Raw genomic sequence first — 17,953 nt, 5'->3', positions numbered from 1 at the left:
GATCAAAACCAAAATGCACAGTCACAAATGGGGTCACATAAGAAAGAGTAGACCCCGAATTAAGTAAATAGTAAACATCATGGGAAAAGAGTTTCAACATACCAGTAACGCATCAAGAGATGCCGCGAACTCCTGATGGGTAGTAAGAATGTAGAGGTGGTTCTGACAAGTGGCGGAGCCAGATGGTGCACTCTTTGGTGCCGGAGCTGATGAAGTGGCAACGGGAACCTTGTTTGCCACAGAAGCAACTTTACCAACAGGACAGTTTCTAATCATATGCCTTGGCTGACCATAGTTGAAGCACTTGTCCTTTCCTTTATCACAGTAACCCTGATGCAATCGACCATAAAATTTGCAGTGAGGATATGAAGGAGCTGATTGGGCCTCACTAGCCTGAGATTGGGCATCTTGTGCCCTATAATTATCGCCACCATGAAAACTCCTGTCACCCGAAAGCTTTGGGTAGGGAGCACTAGCCGTTGAGTGAGACCCAGAACTACCCCACTTCTTTTTGGACCACTTTTCACCACCTCTTCCACTCTGCTGTTAGCCATCGCCCTGCTCAAAAAATCTAAACTTCTTACTCTGCTTTTTCCCAATATCCATCTACTTCTTCTTCTCTTCCTTAACCTGTTGCATGTACACAACCAACCTGTAGATATCCATGTTCTTGTTCAACAAGGAAACCTTACTCTCCAAAATCAAGTCTCGAGATAACCCAAAAGCGAACTTCCTCATTCTGGCCCCCATGCTAGCAACCAACTCCGGAGCATACTGAGACAACTGGTGAAACATCAACGCATACTTCTTGACTGACATATTGCCTTGCTTCAGGTTAATAAACTCTTTCGCCTTCTCTTCCCTCAGCTCATGTGGAAAGAAACAGTCCAAAAAAGCACCAGAGAAATCATCCCACAAGGCCGACTCAGCATCGTCGCCCCTAGCCTGTTCTCATTCCTCATACCATTGGTATGTTATGCCTTTCAGTTGGTAGGCAAAAAATTCTACACCCTCCGCATTAGTAGCATGCATAACATGGTAAATATTTTCTATCTCATCAATAAAACCTTAAGGATTTTCCTCAATCGTAACACTAGTGAACACATGAGGGATCAACCTCATAAATTGTCCAACCCTTGTGGCCTCAGAAGATGGAGTAACAAAAGCACCATTTTCGGCCTTAAAAGCTACCAACTGTGCCAATATTTGAATAGACTGATGAAACTCAGCATTCGTCACATCAGCCTGAGGAGCCCGAGAAGAATTGGAGGGGACCGGTGGAACACAAGGAGAATAATCAAGAATTGGACCCCTCGATCGAGTCTGGACCTCATAAGTAGGATGTGTTCCATCAAAATTATCCCCGGGTGGGACAGAGGAGTTGTCTTAAGCTTCAAATCATCAGGGAGGCATGATCTAAAAAGCGAACAAAATGGGTATTAGAGAAAATTTCAGGACCTTAGACTCTACAGCTCCCAAACAAACACAAGAAAAAAAATATTCTTAAATGCCTCGTAGCTTTTTTCTTATAAGTGTGGCGCGCTACACACCCCTTAAAGAGACTCTACTCAATACGGCTTTGTGGACTTCCAATTGATCATGAACCTAGGGCTCTGATACCAATCTGATACGACTCTAACCAAGGCCTAGTCGTGTTGGGTATCTCAAGTCCAATCAGGACCGGAGATCACCCAAAATACCCAATCATAACTGTCTTACTCCTTCTATAGAAAGAATTTTGAGCATATAACAAGATAAAACAATAATAATTTAAAAACATAAGATGAATTCTGTAACCATAACCAAATAGTCACAACCAAGTGTCCAACCAATACCAATCTCAATGCCAATATCAATATCAAGCCTAACACTAATACCAACACCGCCTATGCCTATAGTAGTCCGACAAAGCCTCTAACCAGAATCAAAGAACATTTGATCGGGATATGCCCCCGACCATAGCCAAAACCAAGACCAAAGAAATGACAATAATAAAAAGAAGTCCATAGCATGAAATGAGGTCTTCCGGAGTATGAAAGCTCACCACTTCAATTTGACTCAAAGTTGTTCCCAAATCTAAGTCACTGAGAAGGAGGAATGGTACTATGGCCGGTTCTTGCATCGTATGGGAATACAGCACACAAAGATGATTAGCAGAGTGAACACTAGCATGTAACTTAGGGATAAAGGCAAAATAATGACATCATTTAAAACCAAATTAAATAACCATATTCAATCACATATATGCATATATATATATATATATCATACCGGTATAAGGAACAAGGCTTAGCATGCATTTAAAACCTTAATCTGGGTTGTGTAGCTTGGTCGTCCTAAAACCATCCACGGGCTATATGGGTTCAGCTCCCCCTACTGAAAGGGGCCTAGTGCATATGAGCCTACGATCGAAGAAAAGAATATGAGATAACTAGTACATCATAAAATATAAAATGTAACATCATGCTCACAGTCACCAAGACCACCCTCACATCGGCAAATGTGAGTTTCCAATGTCAGTCCCCCCGAGATCTCCACCTTCCACGATTTTGCTACTCAACCCTCTTTAAGCCCATATTAAATTATTTACATATTCCTAATAATTTATCAAGGAGTCTTTTAATTAGACATTAACCATTGATAGCATCATACCAAAATTAAAGCTTTCAAGTTTATTACCTTATGCCATATAAACGATTAAACCAAATTAGACTCCATCGTTTTCAACTAATCAAAACCATTTATAATCAAACCATGGCCACCAAGGCCTTTCCAAAACCATATAAAACCAACCAAAACCAATTTATGTTCCATTTACCATTTATGCAATGCAAAGATTCTAAGAATAATCAAACTATGTGACAAAATCATTTTCATTAACAATTTCACAAACAGGTTGAGGGCATGTCATTATCAAAGTTAAAATCATCAAATTTGGGGCTCAATCATGACTCCTTCATCAAATCACCATTCTCATGCACCTGCATGTGCAAAACCATAATAAAAACATGCAAAATAATAATTTAAATCATAGAAAACAATATTCAATAATATGCCTTCAAACCCCTCAAACTTGATTTCATAACCACCATTAATGATTCATGAACAATGTTTTAAACATGTGTTTTTAGTAATCTAACAATGAGGGAAGAGTCATATGACTGAATAACAAAGATTCACAGAGAGAAATTGATCCTTAAGCCCTTAAACGACCACTTTGGAGAAATCCTAGCCAATTTGCTTGAGAGGATTTTGAGAGAGTAAAGAGGATGTTTAATCTTGTAAAGTGTGGAATCAATGACCAAAAAGTGTTATAAGGACGTGGGGTCTTAAGGTTTTTGAGTGGGAAATGTCTAAAGTGCCCCCGGCTTAAAGATGTAAAAAACCATCCTTGGTTACGAGTCGATCCATCGACTCGTCACCATATCATATGACTCGCACCCTTGAGTCGTCACCAAGACAGTGAGTTGGACACCTATATACCGTCCATCATACGACTGCATGACCCCTCTCGTGACCTGACCATACGACTCGTATGGTCTAGACGTATCCAAGACAGAACCCAAGGGATTGGACACTGGACAACATATGACTCAAGCCTACCACTCTTAACGTATCCTCAACGCTCTTAGTGAGTCACTCGTACTCAGAGCCAAGTCAAGTCACTAAATTACTAATTTAGTTAAGGATCTTCCTAACGACCCGTCACCACCCCTAACGACCTGTACCACCAAGTCATTACTAGGACCAAAAATTCAACCACCACTTATTGGACACCTAACGACTAGGGTCACCTGACCCGTACCCACACCATATGACTCATATGATGAGTCGTTACTAGGATAGTGAGCTCAAAGCTCATGAATTTTCCAAGTCCAAAATCCAGGGTGTTTCAAAAGTGTTTTTAAATATAAAAGATAATTTTATGTCTAAGGGCAAAAAGGTTTTAAGTTTTCTTAAAATTAAATTCAGTTGATTTAGAATTCTTAAACTAATGAAAATGTGGTTACTAATTTTGATGAATTCTAATAAGGAAAGGTTTTATCATAAATATATTTAATTAATTTTTAACTCTTAAATATTAAAAAAATAGTGAAAAGATGATTTTGTCGAAAGCAAAGACTTTGAATGAAGGGGAAAATGTTCAAACGATATTTTTAAGGCCCTTCACACTTTTAATATATTATTATATATTATATTATTATATTATTATATTATTACATTATTATATTATAAGTTATTGTTATTCATATTTAACTTTTTTCTTTAATTTTGTTTTGGTTGGAAACTCTCACTAGCTTTTTGAGTTTTAGGGGTCGTTGGGTACATCGGATGGGATACATAGGGATATCTCATGAGTGGAATATTTTATGGGATTATTTTGTCCGACCCATTACATGGGATAGTATTTTTATCATTTTAATATAAATGGTGGAATAAAATAGTCACAAAATTAAATTCTACTTTATATCAAACATGGGATAAAATTAATCTCAAATTTTATTCTGAAATTATTTTTCTTGTCTCTTCTACCAAACGACCCTTAGAGGTCGTTTGATTTGAATATAAGTTATACTGAGATTAGTTATGATGTGATAAGTTATGCTGGGATAAGTCATACTGAATTAATTATGTTAGGATTATTTCTTATTGAGTGTTTGGTTTGTTGTATTCAAAATAATATGCATGGTATAATTTCTAAGAATAAGTTAATTGATTACAAAAATACCCTCCATCTTATTTAGCTTTTATTATATAATTTTTTTTCAAACTTTAAATATTCATTCTTAAAAATAAAACTTCCATCTTATGTAGCTTAGTTTTTTGTTATGTGCATTTTCATGATTATGTCATGTATATTTAAAAATAAAATTTTGAAATTATTTAGCTTAATTTTTTTGTGTGCCTTTCCATGATTATGTCCAGTGTGTTTTAAAAAAAAACTTACTACAACTTATTTAGTTTGAAATAAAACTTTCAATTTAAATTTGTTAAAGTAAGAGAGAATTTATTGTTTATATCACTTCATTTAAACACATGTCACTCATATACTATAAAATATTAAAATTCATTTTCATTGATATATACAATATCAATTTTCAAGTGATTAAAAAATTATTTAATTTAAAATCAATATTTTTATTATTCTTAAGAAAAATCAAAATATATAAATAAACATAATAATTAGTCAAACAAATTTAACATGTAATATATTCATAAATAAAAAATATATTTATATAGTGTAATTTTTTAAATAAAAATATATAAAGTTTTGTCATAAAATAACGAGTAGTGAAGGTTGTGAATGTTATTATAAATGGTACTCCCTCCGTTTCGAAATAAATGAATTATTGGGGTGTTTATTGATGTTTCAAAATAAGTGAATCATTGAATTTTTTTCAAATTTACCCTTATGATTTGACAACCAATTAACTTTTGAAAAGGTATTACAAGGTCAGTTTTTTCTTCTTGGGGGGTAAAAATAGAAAGTTGTGTTAAATTTATGTCTTTAATGTTTTTTCCTTAATTTGTGTGTCAAAATCCAACAATTTATTTATTTATGAAACGGATGGAGTATTAAATATATTGTGAATATGCTTGGATGTGAAAAATGATTATAAAAAGAGTTTATGGAGTACTTTTATCATTTTAATTATTTTAATCAATGATAACTTATCATGATATTACTATACTAAAGGAATAACTTATTCCGATATTAATTAATAATTCTAAAATAAATTATTTTAAAATATACAACTAAATAAATAATTATAAAATATTAAAATTTTATCTCCAAATTATTTACTTTTATCTCTCCTACCAACCGATCCCTTACCGTGTTAAAAATCTGTGGCTCGACCTCATGTCTTAAGGCTAATAACGCCTAACGCCACATGTTTCTTTAATTTTTCTTGTAAGGCCATTTGCTGATAGCTAAGTACTACTACTACTATTCTATTGAGTGGCACTAAATACAGCAGTATTTTTGAAGAAATTGAGCACCCAGAAAGAGCACACATGCACAGCACGTGCGGCTCTCCCGACGTTAACGATGCACGTAACACTTAAGAGCTGTCTGGATTTCATTTGGCAGCTGATATGTAACCACAAATCATATTCTTCCACGTGTTACATGTGACATAGCAGTGAGCGAGTGTGTTGTTTAATTGTTAGCCTCGCGAGTGGTGTAGTGTCCAGTCACGAGGCAGTATCCTCGTTTGTCCCCTTCTCTAACAGCTACTGCAATTCTTTTTTAAATTTGTGGGCCATTGAATCACGAAAAGGACTCCAAGAACTCTACTTCTCTTATTAAATAACCTTAGTATCCTTTTCAATAATAATTTACAAGTCTAGAACAATTATATATACACTGTTTTTTTAAAAATAATTGCTATATTTTGCTTACCAATTGTTAATTTTATTAGGCAAAATGACCTTCTGAATTTCTATACTATGTCGGTTTTATAAGTTGGACACTTCTACTTATATATTTGTCATCTAAACCTTTAAATCAACTAAAAAGTAATATTTTAAACACTTTTTTGGTGAGTGTAACACACTTTCGCCACGTCAGCTGCCACGCCAGCCGCCATGTCATTTTTAAGTATTACATTAAATTTTATGTTATTTTTAAAATACTAGATAAAAAATTAAATAATAAAATTAATTTAATTAAATAAATTCTTTTTATAAATTATAGAAATCCTAAAACACAAACACAATAAATTTTTAATTTAAATTAATTTAAATTTTCAACTATAAATTTAAATTTTTAATTATAAATTCTAATACACAAACACAATAAATTTAATTAAACATCAAATTTATTCTAAATAATTGAAATTTCTCTCCAATTAATTTAAAGTTTTAACTATAAATTCACATACACAAACAAATGAATTTTTAATTTTTATTTAAATATCTTTAACAATTTATAAAAATTACAAAATTAATCCTAAACAAAATAAAAATTTAAATTAAGAAAGTAAAATACAAAAACAACAAACCCAGTGTATTCTCACATAGTGAGGTCTGGGGAGGGTAAGATGTACGCAGTTCATACCTCTACCTCTAAAGAAGTAAAAAGGTTGTTTCCGATAAATTAAGAAAGTAAATAAAACAAAATTTAAAAAGTAAAACAACAACTTTTTTTTTTTTAACAATGAACAACAACAATATCAACTACAGACCCTCTTTAGGAATATATAAATATTAATAGGCCCATATCTTGGCTGGGTGACCTAGACACAATCCGAGGTTTGCAGCCATGGCGATGTCTTCATTCTCTTATTTTATCAACAGATCTGAGCTTCAATTTTACTCTTGTAACTTGTTTGGATGGTTGTTACCTATTGTGTTGTATTGTTATTCTACAAGGGTGTATTTGGTACAAAAGGAAATGCTTTTATGATGAATGTCATCCGTGTTTGATTTCTAATGTAGCCCTCTAAGAAAAAGAAAGTTGAAAAATTTTAACGAGGCTTACTTTTTTGCGTGCAACTGGTGATTTTGCAGCTATGGCGTGGTTGTCTTCTCTTTGTCTGAGCAAAAATGTAAAATTCTGAGCCTCAAATTTCTGAAAATCGAACTGTGGACCTCTTGTGCTTACATTTAAGTTTGCTCCAATTAGAATGATGTACAGTTGTATACCGAGTCATTTGCACTTTTGCCCTTATTTTGTGTTGTCCTTCAATTTACGTCTCTCGTACGGGAGAGGGGGCTGGACGGGGGTGAGGGTGGGGTGGGGTGGTGGCTAGGCGCGGGGAGGAGGCTGAATGAGGGTGAAGGCTGGGGTGGGTTGGACGGGGAGGGGGACTTTTTATTTTTTATTTTTAAATTTATTATTTTTAAAATTAAAAAATATTTTAAATTAAAAATATGGAGGAAAAAAAAGGATCCTTTTTATTTTTTTAAAATTTTAATGTTATTTTTATTTTTTTAAAAAATATTTTAATATAAAGTTGACTCTCACTTGCATCATAGGCGAGTGCAATCACACTCCTTGTCCTAGTCAACATTTTAATTCCACATAGGGAAAGTCAACGATCAAAGGGTTTAAAATATTATTTTTTAGTGGGTTCGGGGGTTCAGATGACAAACATGTAAGTAGAAATGTCCAACTTACAAAACCGACCTAGTACAGGGGTCCAGAAGGTCATTTTGCCATTTTATTAATTTTTAAAGTTAAATTAAATAAAACTAATTTATTATTTTAAGTTAGAATTTGAATATTTAGAAATTATATAAATAATACTATAAATTACATTTTATACATTTTAATATAATTAACAAAAATATATCTTAAATTATTGATCAAAATTCATAATATTTGATTCTAAAAAAAAATCGTGATAGATAAAAATAAATATAGGGAGTGATATGTCTTGCTTCTATTTTTGAACAATTCTAATTTAGTAACTAGGAACAGAGGGAATGATTTATTTGTCTTACTTTATTTTTGATTTGTTTTAATTTTTAAAAAGTGTCTTTTTTATATTTAGTATTTTTTTTTAAAATTTTAACATTCTACGTTATCTACTTATATATTAGAATATCTATTTAGATCTTGAAATTTTGATAGTCCTCACAAAGATTTTTTTGATTTTTAAATTTTTTAGTGAAATAAAATTACTACACATGGTAGTATATTTTTATTACATATTTTCAGTTTCGCCCTTATTTCTTTTGTTAAAACCATTTCACTTAGATTTTTATAATTGATTTCTTCTTACCATATGTTAGATTACTATTTAAATTAAAACTCTCTTCATTTTAAATCAACAATCGCTTTAACTCAAAAAAATTCAAACTATTTTTTGACACAATATTAAAGTTTTCAATGAGCTATTTTTTGACACAATATTAAAGTTTTCAATGATTTTAACTACAATCTCATGATTCCTTTTGATATTATAGTATAATAAACAATATGTTATATCTATTATTTCTCATAGTGAAAAAAAAGTATAAAATAATAATTAAAATGAAACGAATAGGTTACTTTTGTAAGGAGTGTGTAAAAAATAATATAATAAATAGATAGACCGAATAGAGTAATCTATTAATGTAGTTTAATTATCATTTAATATCTTTATATATCCTTATTAAGTTGATTTATATAAAGACTCTTGATTGAGGTTATAATTATTATAATATAAACTTAAAAGTATTGACTTTTTTTGAGATGCTTCTATAAGATATACTTGCAAATTTTATAAAAATATCAATATTTTTTTCTATTTATGATCTTCATCGAAGCATAATTATTAAATATTTTAACTATTTAATTATATAAAATATCAAATTACTTGTAGTTTTTTAATATATTGTAATTCTCTAATAATATTCTTTTCCTCATAAATAATATTTTATTTAATATTATCCAATTGTGTGATTAACAACTCTAATAATTATGAAAATTTATCAACAAGACTTGTTTAACAGATCATTAGATATACTGATTATAAAGTAAAAAAGATATAATATAAAATATATTTTTAAATTTAAATTATTATTTTATAATTTGAGCTTGGGTCTGAACTTAACACGTGCCTCGTGAAACTAGTAATAATATTAAGACGACATGATTCAAAGGACAACAATATTAAAAAAAATCTTTAATTTTTTAAATTTCATGTCCAATTAAATTAAGACATGTTTTATCTTCACATACTTTAGTTGTTAGATTAATAAGAAATATTTATTACACAAAACATTGATGATAAATAAGATTCCTTCAAATTTTCATTAGAAATCACACTTAAATTTAAATACTGATTTTTGTTTAATAAAACTCATTTTTCCTTTAATAAACATTACATTATATAAATTCAAATAATCCAAATTGAATATAAAGAGCAGCCCAATCACTAAAACTCTTGATGTGTAGAGTATAAAAATTTGTTGAACCACAAAGGTATGTTATATACAATCTTAAATAGCATAATCTTAACTCTATTTACCATAAACTTTACGGTTCCCCTTTAAATCCAAATTGAACATACAAAAGCAAAATAACTGATGCCAATGTTGCTTCATTACAGAATACATATTTAAAATTAGAGTCTGAAGGATATATTTCAACTTATGATTTTACCTAAATATCAATTTATCGAAGAATTCGTGTTCAATGCATATATAAGCTTTTAGAGATTTTGATTTTGAGTTTGAGAATGGAAAAATCTTGATAGGGTGTGTTACTCTCAATCAAAATCTTATTTGACACAAATTTTGATTAATTAGACTTTAATATGAATATCAAATATCGAATAAAAACCTTTTTAATAAAAGTATTAACTATAAAGTGAAAGTTCTCTAACAAAATAGAAAAATGAACCTACATACGGATAATGGAGAGTTTTGTCAAAAGAACTTAAAAGTACATAGATAAAATAATTGAAGAACGTTCAATATTTATTACTCTCTCCGTTTAAAAAAGAATGACCTACTTTGACTTGACACAAGATGAAAGAAAATAAAGAAGACTTTTGAATTTTGTGGTCTTAAAATAAAGTTGTGTCAAATGTACCAAAATGTTTTTTAATCTTGTAGTTCTAAACATGCTATATGGAAAATTAAAATTAAAGTATTACTAAAAAAGGAAAAAAAATCATTCTTTTTTAAATGAATTGAAAAGAAAAGCAGGTTATTTTTTAAAAAACGAAGGGAGTATATAATTTTTACCAAAAGAGAACCCTGAATATTTGCTAAGCTGCCCGGTACAGAGAAAGTAAAAGATTATAGGAGTAGTAAACCTTTCAATAAAAATCAAATTCCATTTTTGTAGTATATTTTTATTAGGAGAGAATTGGAATGCGAAATAAAAGATAGGAGGGGCTATTTTAGATATTTCCTCACAATAGTGAAAAAGGACTCCGCACATAGCTCCCATCTGCATCCTATATAAAATCCTGTCGATATCCACACACAAAACTGAAAGATATTAGTATTATTCAGTGAGCTGAAAAGAGAGTAAAAAAATGGCGATTAGGGTTTGGATTGCCTTATTTATCTGTATTTTCGCATTGCTGGGATTGACATCTCACGCTTCTGAGAGCGAATCAAAGGAATTCGTTGTTACTCTGGATCACTCCAATTTCTCTGATTTTGTAGGTCAACACAAATTCATCGTCGTCGAATTCTACGCTCCTTGGTAACTAAATATCGCTCTGATTTTATTTTGCTATTTGTTTTTGAATCTGTAGCTTCTTTGTTCGAACGCAAATTTCAGATATTTTATCCGTTAAAAGACTGATTTTTTGTCTGTATACTTTTTTTACTATTGGAAGTCGATCCGGATTCTGTAAATGTAAGCTTAAACAGATGCTACGGATGGATATTAGTACCGAGGGTGCGACCTAGTGGTCAATGACGTGTGGGTTGAGCACTCAGGTTCAATTTTCAACAGAAACAAAAAAAAATAGGTGAAATTTTCCTGTATGTTCTAGCCTTTGTGGACAGAGTATGTGATACCTGTTGCTAGGTGTCCCGTTGATTTAGTCGAGGTGCGTGCATACTGGCCGGGACATCAGGCTTATTAAAAAAAAAAAGCTACGGAAATTACCATAAGTTGGATCTTTTACTATTTTAGATCTAGATTGCCTTTTTTGCGAAATAGTATGGTTTTCATGAAAAATATATTCTGCTGGGCAAATATTTTACTTTGTGAAATTATTTTCTGGTGTTTAATTTGAATTGAAAGTTGGAGATATATGGTTATTCATACGAGGTGCAGGATAATTATTGTGGATATCCTCGAGTAGTGAAGATTGATTACTATGTCCAAGTCTTGAATGGAGTAAGTGATATGAAACAAGAGTTGGAATATTTTTTTGTTTTAATAAAGAAAAGTGACTTTTGGACGAATACGGTCGTTCTACCATTTTTCCTTGAATTTCCAAAATTCATGGTTACCAAATACTGGAAAGGAAATAATTTCAGCAAGAATGATGTATATTTTTACTTAATGATACAGTTGATTCTCTGAGACTCTGACTAAACGGTCAAAGCTAGAAGCTTTTGTGCATCTTGATAATTGAATCAATGAAGTTATTTGCATTTCTGTTGATGATTGTTTCTATTCAAGTTATATGAAAATTCAATGCCTCAAATTAGAACCAAATTACCTTTTTTTTTCCAAGTTTACTAATTACTTTGATATTTATAGGTGTGGTCACTGCAAGAAACTTGCTCCAGAAGTAAGAACCAGTAACACATTCCTTCGTATTTTAAAAGAGTAATAGCCTTTGGAGCATAAGGAAGGACAATATATTTAAACATTTTTCTTGGTTAATTTGCAGTTTGAGAAAGCAGCGCAAGTTTTAAGCCAAACTGATCCACCAATTTTTCTGGCCAAAGTTGATGCCAATGAGGAGGCAAACAAGGTTCTTGCCAGTGAGTTCGAGATAAGAGGTTTCCCCACAATTAAGATCTTGAGATATGGAGGTAGCGTTGTTCAAGATTATAAAGGACCACGTGAGGCGGATGGTATTGTTTCTTACGTGAAGAAACAAAGTGGCCCTGCTTCTGCTGAAATTAAATCTTCTGAGGATGCAGATGCTGTCATCGATGTCAATAAGATCAATATTGTGAGTGGCTGCTCCTCTCTGCATCTCTCTCATTATATGTGTACACACGGCCACAAATACATCTGCTCACACTGGAGTGACCCAATAAATAAACAATCACACTCTCTCACTGTTTGTTATGTATTCTTTTAGACCTCAAGAAATATACAGAACTGGAGTTGATAAGTATGAAAATTCTTATAGGTTGGTGTCTTTCCTGAGTTCTCTGGGGAGAAATTTGAGAATTTTACAGCTCTGGCTGAGAGATTGCGTGCTGACTATGATTTTGGTCATACTTCGGATGCTAAACTCCTTCCTCGTGGGGATTCATCAGTTTCTGGCCCCGTGGTTCGGTTATTCAAGCCCTTTGATGAGCTTTTCATAGATTTCCAGGTATTATATCTGTGTGAAAATCTTCTATATTTTCTGATGTACTAGACAATCAACAATTGATCATATGTACTTGTAGGAGTTTGATGTGGATGCCTTGGCAAAGTTAGTTGAAGAAGCAACTATTCCTACCGTGACTGTATTTAACAAGGACCCCAACAACCATCCATTTGTTATTAAATTCTTCAACAGTCCAAATGCTAAGGTGCGACGTTTACTTGGTCTCTACCAGATTTATAGTGTCTGTTGAGATTCTGATAGTCTTCTTGCTTTCTAAACCCGCATCTGTGTTTTGTTGATAGATCTCTTTAGTTTAAACATATAAGACGCTATACAGATGAATCGCATAACGCATGCTATTAGCTTCTCTTGGTGCATCTTGTTTTCCATTTTGGAGGAATATTGTTTGATATATTAGAAGAGTAAACTTGGAACAGGATTTTCTTTTAAGTTGTTTTTTTTTGGGTAGGTTCTTTTTAAGATAACTTCTTCAATTATCAGTTTGGGTCGCTAGTGTAGGGAATTACTTGGTGGGGTTTTTATTCCTGTTATGATTCCGTGTTCCATGTTTCATTACGAATTTGTGTGCTTTCCTCTGCTCTCCTCTGTTTTATATTACTTATGGGTGCCGTATTTATGTTATGTAATCTGCTTCTGTGCTTTACTATGTGTTTGTGTGGTATCTCGTGCCTTGAGTCGGGGGTCTATCAGAAACAGCCTTTCTACTTCTTCAGAGGTAGAGGTATGGACTGCGTACATCTTACCCCCCAGACCCCACTAGGTGGGAATACACTGGGTTTGTTGTTGTTGTTGTTGTTCTTCAATTATCAGTTTCAAAAAAATAAAAAACAAATCAGTTTAGAAACAGTTATTTGCTTCAATTCTGGTTATGGTCTTTAATTGCACTCGTTCTTAGATTCTCTTTCATTTCTGCAATCAGCATAAGCACTTCCTGAAGTACTACCCACCCACCCACACCCGTCCACCCAACCACAATTCCCTATCACATTTGGGAGTAGTTTCTAATCATAGATTTACGGAACCTGCAGGCCATGTTGTTCGTCAACTTCAACAGTGACCTAATTGATACTTTCAAATCTAAGTATCATGAAGTTGCCAAGCAGTACAAAAGCAGCGATATTAGTTTCTTAATTGGTGATGTTGAGGCTAGTCAAGGTGCCTTCCAGGTAAGGTTTCTTATCAGTTGCATTTGAATCATTTCTTATCGAATGATGTTAACATGATGATATATTTGGCATCATTGAGCAGTACTTTGGACTTAAAGAGGATCAGGTACCTCTGATCATCATACAGAAAAATGATGGAGAGAAATATCTCAAACCAAATGTTGAGCCTGATCACATTGCTTCATGGGTTAAAGAGTTTAAGGTGATGATGCTCCCTTTTTTTAAAAAATTTTCTCTTGCTTGTTTCTCCCAGGTTTTCTCTCCCATCATCTATTAAATTCATCTTATCATCTCTTTGGTTGTACATTCTATTATCTTCTTAAATTCAAAGTTTTGCTTAATAAGTAAGCAAACTGAATGAAAAGAGAAGTCCTCAAGAAACATTATTTCAGTGGGCAATTTGTTTCTTGTATAGTTTTTAAAGTAATTTCTCGATCATATTTCAGGATGGCAAGGTGAAACCTTTCAAAAAATCAGAACCTACCCCAGAGGTTAACAGTGAACCTGTTAAAGTTGTGGTTGCTGACAGTTTCCAGGATATGGTCTTCAACTCTGGGAAGAATGGTATTCCCTACCAAATGTGCAAAATTTATTGACATTTTGTTCAGTTGCATCTTAGGTAGTTCATATATGTTTTATTGTCTTATTGTCTTATTTGTCATGCATTCTTGTGTAGTACTCCCTCCGTTTCGTAGTAGTTGGGCCTTAGACTTGACACACCCATTAAAAAAAATATTTATTAGGGGTCTATTTTACCTAATTTGCCTTATTAATTATGCTTTGAAAATAAAAATTTGAATATATACGACTTGTTTAGTCATTTAATGATGAGGTTATTATTGGAAAAACATATTAAAATCCTCTTGATTTATCAATAGGACAACTAAATTGAAACAAATATTTTTAGAAAGAAGACCAACTAAAATGAAACGGAGGGAGTATAAATAATTGAAAATCAAATTGTATTTCACCATCTCGTGTGGCTTGTCAGCATGACATATGTATATAATTACTCCCTCCGTTTAAAAAAGAATGACCTACTTTTCCTTTTAGTCCGTTTAAAAAAGAATTCCCTTTCCTTTTTTGGCAATACTTTAATTCCAACTTTCCACATGGCATGTTAAAGACCACAAGATTAAAATGCATTTTGGTACATTTGACACAACTTTAATTTAAGACCACAAGAGTCCAAAGTTTCTTTATTTTCTTAAAACTCCGTGTCAAGTCAAAATAGGTCATTCTTTTTTAAACGGAGGGAGTAATTAAAACAGTGGCTATCTGGAGATACTCGAACTTCTTGTTTTTGGCTGTTAAGCAAATGTGAATAAGTAACATCAACATCTGCAGAAAATGGCGTAACATTAATTAAACAAGCTGCATCATAATCTTTTACGTGCAGTATGATGTCATGTTATCACTATTCACTGCCACATGGGAAATAACGAGTCAATTATGTGGCATGGTTCAATTTCTTTCTTCCATTTTCCCTGAGGCTCATCATCCTTGTGTTCAACTTGTTCTTCTTCCTGAACTCATTCATGTTCTTTTGTGAGAATTTTTGTTGGATATGCAGTAACAATAATTCATGCGGTTGTTGTTTCTTATAGTACTCCTCGAGTTCTATGCCCCTTGGTGTGGACACTGCAAGCAGTTGGCCCCAATCCTTGATGAAGTGGCTGCCTCGTTTGAAAATGATGCAGATGTTATGATTGCCAAAATTGTGAGATTCCTACTCAAAGCTCATCATTATCTTATAGTTCTGGAATATATATTGTGAACCTTGAATTTGTTAATTTGCTTTAGAGTAAAAATGGAGGAACATGTTGTGCCACTAAATTCTTTTTGGTTTTCAGTAATGGAGGAATGTAAATTCTAGGAATTAGAAGTGGGTTCTGTAACTTTTTGCCACGTGTAGTGTGTAATTGTAGTTTATGTAAAACCGGATTAGATTGGGCCCCTGATAACAAAAATGAGTAAACATCCAATCTGGACAAAGTACCATCCATTGTTCACTTTGATGCTCTCATAGCTAGGGCAGAGTGTTTACCAGCATAGTGAAGTGCTACATAGTACTGAAGGTAAAACAATCAAGCCCGAGCATCATGCATCTGCTTGCCAGTATAGACTTGGACATGCTGTATGAATTGTTACCTAGCAGATTTTGCAAGCTTAACATGTGAAACAATGTCCTTAAATGTTGTTGCAGTTATCTGAAAGAACAGTGTTTGAAGCCTTCTATTTTATAAATGCGTCTCGCTATTCTTCCACCTTAGTGTATAGGTTCACCTTTGTCGGGAAGCTACTGCAGTCTTCTCTAAATATTTGCAATTTAAGTATTGGAAATTTCTAACAAAGTTTTCTTTTGCTTTGTTATGTAGGATGCTACTGCTAATGATATTCCACAGGGAACTTTTGAGGTCCAAGGTTATCCTACTCTTTATTTCAAGTCAGCAAGTGGAAAGATCTCGCCGTATCAAGGTGAAAGGACCAAAGAAGGCTTTATTGACTATATCCAGAAGAATCGGGATAAAGCTGCAGAGCAAGGTCCAGGAAAAGATGAGCTATAATTAAAGGTAAGTGCACTTGGTAGGTCTGAACATTATTACCACATGTCAAGTAAAACATAGCACATGGAGTTCTTCAGTCTGAATTGTAGTTTACCTGTGATTCAACCATAGCTGGTGTTTTCAGTAGTGCCGGTTAAAGAGGTAATTATTGAGGTAAATTTTTGTAGTAGTTGGAATGGATGGACAAGAAATGAAATTAATCAGCGTTTAAGATGTATGAGAAATATCTAGTGGATGCATTCTCTCTGGTTTTTGTTCAGTTATTTATTTTTGGAAAAAGCTCCATTTTCTGTATTTAGTGTCAGCCACTGGGTAAAACATGAAGGATGTTCGTCTTCTGTTCTTTTGTCTGGATTTAGGAAAAAGAAGAGAAAAAAAGGGAAAGTAGGAAGAGAGAAACTGTGGATGAAGTAGAGGAAAATATTTCTCTGTAGTGTTTTCTTCGAGTGATTAAACTAAACAAGAGAAAGGAAAGCCCTCAAACTTTCCCTTTCTCAACTATGCCATATATAGGGAAAATGTTAACGTGCTTTTAGACATTAATAATATTCGGAATCAGTTTCCACTGGTTTTTGTTTGCTTTATGTTGTGTAAATTTTCAGAGTCCTTCTTACAGGATGAAAAATGAAGGAGAGAAGATTCTGAAGTCTCCTATTGCAGTTGGCATTGTGTTGGCTGCCATGATGACTTACAAGCTCCTATCAAGTGAGAAGAAAGAAACAAGCGCACAACATTTCCACCTCTGCCACCCCTCCCTCAAACCCCCAAAATAGCCCCTTTTTACCATAGGTCTGTAATCAAATGTTTTGTGATGAGCAGGATTTTCTGAGGATTAGGCATCATAGCAAGTCTCAATGGCTTGATTAGTTGCATTTCAGTATGTTGGATGAATTTGTAGAGAAACTTGTTAATTTTAAGTTATTTACGAAGCGAAGTGAATCTTTACTTTTGAATGCTTTCGCGTCTTGTTTTCAAACCAATTTCGTTATGTCTGTTGCCTATCATACTGTTCGGCCAAGTTCGCCAACTTGGAGGAAAGCTGAGGGGCCTAGGGGTTTTCATGGATTGGTTGAAAACCAATTTGAACCGTGAACCAAATCAAACTGTTTTAAAAAAGGGTATTTGGTCTGGTTTATTTTTAAATTTTAAAAATTGAAATATTTAGTTTAGTTTAGTTTATTGAAGATTAACTGACTAAATAAAAAATCTAATCGTTAAATTATACACATAAATTTTATAATTA

At 32.8% G+C, this 17,953-nt stretch overlaps 1 protein-coding gene across 1 annotated transcript; it reads left to right on the top strand.

The window, feature by feature from the left end:
• The first annotated feature begins 10,744 nt into the window (after positions 1-10,744).
• LOC107872999 (protein disulfide-isomerase) lies at positions 10,745-17,663 on the top strand. Its single transcript, XM_016719689.2, has 11 exons — positions 10,745-11,152; positions 12,167-12,197; positions 12,300-12,587; positions 12,771-12,959; positions 13,036-13,161; positions 14,006-14,143; positions 14,226-14,345; positions 14,590-14,707; positions 15,751-15,863; positions 16,522-16,716; positions 17,327-17,663. Exons 1-10 carry the CDS (start codon positions 10,980-10,982, stop codon positions 16,708-16,710), a joined length of 1,485 nt encoding a protein of 494 aa, XP_016575175.1. The 5' UTR covers positions 10,745-10,979; the 3' UTR covers positions 16,711-16,716; positions 17,327-17,663.
• The last annotated feature ends 290 nt before the right edge of the window (positions 17,664-17,953 follow it).

Source organism: Capsicum annuum, chromosome 6, assembly GCF_002878395.1.
Source record: "Capsicum annuum cultivar UCD-10X-F1 chromosome 6, UCD10Xv1.1, whole genome shotgun sequence".
In the NCBI taxonomy this organism is placed as follows: domain Eukaryota; kingdom Viridiplantae; phylum Streptophyta; class Magnoliopsida; order Solanales; family Solanaceae; genus Capsicum; species Capsicum annuum.
The sequence above is the reverse complement of the archived record's forward strand: the minus strand, read 5'-3'. Positions and strand labels throughout refer to the sequence as shown.

Coding starts and splice junctions, on each gene's coding strand:
- LOC107872999 (XM_016719689.2), top strand. CDS start 10,980: ATGGCGATTAGGGTTTGGATTGCCTTATTTATCTGTATTTTCGCATTG. Junction 14,144..14,225: donor CTAGTCAAGGTGCCTTCCAG/GTAAGGTTTCTT, acceptor ATCATTGAGCAG/TACTTTGGACTTAAAGAGGA. Junction 15,864..16,521: donor ATGTTATGATTGCCAAAATT/GTGAGATTCCTA, acceptor TTTGTTATGTAG/GATGCTACTGCTAATGATAT.